The 4922-nt window shown below is 38.6% G+C and overlaps 1 protein-coding gene across 2 annotated transcripts in view; it reads right to left on the reverse strand.

Annotated features, from left to right (window-relative positions):
* Positions 1 to 2268: 2268 nt before the first annotated feature.
* Positions 2269 to 4922, reverse strand: part of gabrr2a (gamma-aminobutyric acid type A receptor subunit rho2a) — a 75290-nt gene continuing 72636 nt past the window's right edge. For both annotated transcript variants that reach the window (XM_005750113.1, XM_005750114.2), the window contains exon 9: positions 2269 to 4650. In XM_005750113.1, the coding sequence (XP_005750170.1) occupies positions 4315 to 4650 (336 nt within the window). In that variant the 3' untranslated portion in view covers positions 2269 to 4314. The remainder of the gene's footprint in view (positions 4651 to 4922) is intronic.

Consider the following 4922-nt stretch of genomic DNA (forward strand, 5'->3'; position numbering starts at 1 on the left):
AAATAAAAAAACAAACTTTGTACTTTACATACATACATTCTTTGAAAAATCCAGCAACTGTCAAATATCATCTCGGCATGATGTGATTAAATTAGAACGGGCTAAAAGAACTGTTTGCACGATCAGCTCATTATGCTCATTGGTGCTCATTATGGGCTCCCGCCCCTGGCCCACGCACCTGCCATCTCCACACCTGCTGCCTATCTTCGTAATCCCGAGCCCTACTTAAGATGGCAGCACTGTGCTACTCGTCACTGGATCGTTGAGCTGTCAGCGGCAGTCCCCCTGCAGTCAGAAAATTAGAATCTGTGAGTTGCTTTCTGTCAGTCTGTTTCTAACTGGAGTTTCTGTGTACAGATCTTTCCCGGACCCGCCTGCGAGCGAGTGTGTGGCGTGTACGACCTTGTGGTGGAGAGAGGAGAGAAATTTGGAAATGTTTGGAGTCTGTTCGATCCCTCACCGACCCTGGACCTCCCCCCTTCCCCCCTCTTGCATGTGTATATATTATCACCTGGTGTTTTCTTTTGTAAATAAATTCACTGTCTTCTTTGCAAGGATCCCTGGTCTGCGCGTGAGTCCGTTTACACCCCGTAATCACTGCAGAATTGTGTGTTTTTAACACTTCACTTTGTTGAACTGCATAACAAAATAAAAAGTCAGGAAACATGTGAACACAGCAGGAAGAAGTACAGGGCCTCAGTGTTTCACATCTGAATCTGCAGACTGATCAGAGACACCTTGAATCCCTGCTGAGTGAAAGTGGTTCCAGAAAACCGGTGGCTAGAAATACATAAATGTGTGGTTATCTTCATACAGAAACGACAATGTTTGAGAAACATGATGTTTTAGAAAACATGACACCAGAAGAGGTAGGTAGTTTCCTTTTTTACTTGATTGTATTGATTGTAATTGCAGCAGTTTACAAAACATAATCCCAAGTCACATGTGGTTTTAAACACAACTTTAAATATAACAGCAGTTCTGAAAACATTTGAGATGCTGTATTAAATGTAAATTTTAAATAAAATGCAACAATTTGAAAATGTTACAAACCCATCTTTTAATCGCAACAGAACATAGAAAATACATCAAATGTTGAAACGTAGAAAATGTACAATTTTAAGAAGAAAAAAATAGCTAATTTTAAATTCGATAATAGTTGGGACTATGTTTAGTACGACTGGTCTTTGTGGAACGGAGGGTTCAGGGGCAGTACCAGAGGAGGCCATTTCTATTTTGCTATGTTCTTCTATTTATGTGCACACTTGGTAAGCTGGCACTGAGGTGTGGTTGGTGCTGACTTTGATTGGCAGTCACTGTAGCTCTGACAGTTAATAAAACTGAGCGAACTGGGTTTGGTCTAGTATAACCTTTGGACAAGCATAACCAGAGACTTGCGTCCAGTGGTGTGTGTTGGGGAACCCAAAGATCCTCAAGGTGCTTTGTACAACTTATCTCATTCACACCAGCACCTTTTTTCTACACCTAAGTGCTTTCTAACAGTCACACTCCAATAATTGCATCAGAAAGTAGTTTAGGGTTTCTGGCTCAATGATACTTTGCATGTCAACTGAGCAGCCAGGGACTGAACCACCATTAGCAGATGACCTGCACTACCTCCTGAGGTGCACTACGCTCGTGTTTTGGTAACAGTCTATAAACGTCTGGGAACTGAGGAGATCTTGCTCTTTTGGAAGAGAAATATTGTTGCCCCATTGTAGCCTGATAGATTATTCTAGCTGCTCAACAGTCCTGGGTCTTTTTTCTCATGTTTTTCATTTCAAGACACACCAAATGTTTTTCAGTTGGTGGCCAGATGCTTCTAGTACAAGGCCATGCTGCTGGAAGAGATGCAGTATGTGGTTTTACTGAAATATGCAAACCCTTCCCTGAAGCCATACTCTGGATGGTACATAAGTTGCTCCCCATACCATCAGAGATGGAGGCTTTAAACTGAGTCCTGATAGAAAGGCAGATGGTCCCTCTCCTGTTTAGTCCAGAGGAGCAAGTGCCCAATTCCGTTTTCCAAAAACAATTTCAAATTTTAGTTTGTCTTATTACAGAAGTGTTTTCCACTTTGTTTAAGTCAATTTTTCTTTGTATAACAGAGTTTTAATCTACAGCCATCAAACTGTCTTCACAGATGATTTCTGGAGGTGCTCCTGAGCCTATGCAGTTCACGATAGAATGATACCTGTTCTTAATTCAGTGTCATCTGGTCTTTGTGGATGGTCAATTTTGGATGCCGATTACCTTCAGACCCTGAAGGTAATCGGCATCCAAAATTGATTTTTATCCTTTTATCTAAATTGTAGAACAATGTTTTTCAGAGGTGTCTTCTAAAAACTTCTGGTTTATGATGACCTTTTTGATGCCATGTTTTCTGAAACTTGTAAAGCCGAAGCTGGGCCCATTTAAACCTCTCCCATTCCATCACCTTTGGCTAGAAAATACTAAATAATAGTAACATTACCGGTCTATATTGTTAGATGAATGAGTATCCATCACTGTGCTAATTGAGCACACCTTCCTTTCAATGGTTTCAATGGTGATGATGACTGGTTAAGAATGGACACCACTTCATATGCCTCACAGTGATTAGGTTTACTACCTACTGGTCTGTTGACCTCACTGAAATGGTGAGTTTTAAGGAAAATGTGGAAAAAAAATTAACCAGAGCATTTGTTATTAGCTCAGTTACCTTGTTGCTGAAACTTGAGCTTCAATTCAGCTAATGTACTCTTATGAGGCAGTCATGTCTTCTAAATAGTGCTGTCAGCGTTAATCTCGTTATTAACATTTATTAACACTGACAGCACTACTTCTAAACCTTACGTATGGAGGCAGGAGTTTGAACATTTAAAATCATTAGAACTAGCTGTATTTTCAACCACTTTGTATTTTTAACTTCCCACCACAGCCTGTGCACATGAAAAATTCTGGAACTTGCCTGTTTCCATCCAAATATTTTTTACATTTTAATTTTATTTAAGAGTGTAAAAAATTGTAAATAAGTCCTGCCAGACTGCGGCTTTCAGACTAAAGAAGTGTTAAAAATAGCAGCAGACCAAATCTTTGCTCTGAACCATGCAGACTAATAATTATTCACATTATTGAAACAAACCCATTGCTACGCATATCCACATATTTCTCTGTCTTTTGAGAATTGATTGTTTTTTTTATGTGATTGTGTTGATCAATCACCAGCAAGATGCTAACAGCTGAGTTACTGTTGAGTTAGCCATTATATGATCAGCCCAACTTCTAATACTGACTAACAGACCTTTGATCTTTGTCATGTGTTACTAGTACATTGAATTTTAGTTCAAGTGTCCTAGGTAAGTGAAATATCTCTGCAGTTATGGTTACATTACAAGAAACTTTGGTATACATAGTATTGTTCTCCACGGCATGAATCCTGAGTTTCTTGATTTCTTTTACAGGGAAAAGTTTATGATTATGTATTATTTTCCACTAATGTTACTATATTGACATTCATCAGCTTCACTTTGTATTTAATCAAGTTCTTTCATATTTTTAGAAGCCATTCTTCACAAAAACATTTGAGCTGTTCCCATATTTGTTTCTAGAACTCTATACAGCATATAATGAGAATGCTGAAACTGACAGCAGCAAAATAGAAGCAGGTATTCATGTTAAAGCAAAAGCACTTATTCGCCTTTAAGATGATGCGCATACTAACAGAGTACAACCTCGGAGAACTCTTAATGTGTGTTCCTCAATCTTAGGTCAGAATATCATTTTAGCTGAAATAACTGTCTTACAAAAATGATCAGAGTTCATTATTTATCTATCATATATATATATGAAAATAACTGAGTCATGATTAACAATGCACCTCATTGTGACTTTCATTTTATGATTGTTAAAAATCAAAACAATAAATATAAATAAACAATCAATACCTCACGGCATAAATACAGACACTATACACTGTATCTTTATCTATACAATTAAAATACAAAATATACGGTTTCTTCATCATATCAGGAATAGCAGTAATTTGTACAAAGACCTTTTCAATAGCAGCTGACAACTGACAAAGCTAAAAGAGACGACAAGAATTAGCATCAGTGGTTTGGAACAGAATTTATATCTTTTGTTTTTTTAACTGAATGACATCCCATAGTCACATTGGAAACATTTAAGACATGTTTTGCTCATGTCCTTAATTATAATGATTTAGCAGCACAACAGCACTCAGAATTAGTCCCTTGTCTCACTGATGTAGCATTCATACTGTCTGTGTATGCTAATGTCCTCACTGGCCTCAGTCTTGACTGACAGTGTTGTTTAGCAGTATACTGACCAGTAGATAAGATTAAAGAAGATGTATGAACCAGGGAAAATCATTCGGGAGTATTTGTCAATGGCATGCGTGTTCTGGATGATGTTGAGGGCACGAAGGCTCTTCTTCTTCTTCGTTGTTGTGGACTCACTACTCACTGACAGGTGTACCACCATATGATCAGGTTTATCAGAAACCTCGTGCATGTCTGCCTGTACTTCCTCAGGTACTATGGGCTCTTCAGTGTAGCCAGCCAAACTATTGGTGTCAGCTTCACTGTAGGTGCCATCCAACATGGTCATGGTTCGTGTTTGGGAAATACCACAGGTACAGGGCAGTGACTGGCAGGGAAGAAATACAACTGAAGTCATTATTGCATGCAACATCACCACATATCAACATTTCATCTTTGCTCCAGGACAGAGCAGCTGGAACACAGATTTTTTTGAAGATCACTGCATGAATGATAGCTGTCTTGTAAATGTGCCAATCTTATTCATTTCAGCTACTGTTATCAGAAAGGATTGTGTTGTTCAAACTTCTGCTTTAAAAGCTCTCAGTACAGCACAGTGCCATTTGTTTGAATTCATCCATCCATCCATCCATCCACCCA

Source organism: Pundamilia nyererei, unplaced genomic scaffold (assembly GCF_000239375.1).
Source record: "Pundamilia nyererei isolate P.nyererei 1_Seehausen unplaced genomic scaffold, PunNye1.0 scaffold00262, whole genome shotgun sequence".
Classification (NCBI taxonomy): domain Eukaryota; kingdom Metazoa; phylum Chordata; class Actinopteri; order Cichliformes; family Cichlidae; genus Pundamilia; species Pundamilia nyererei.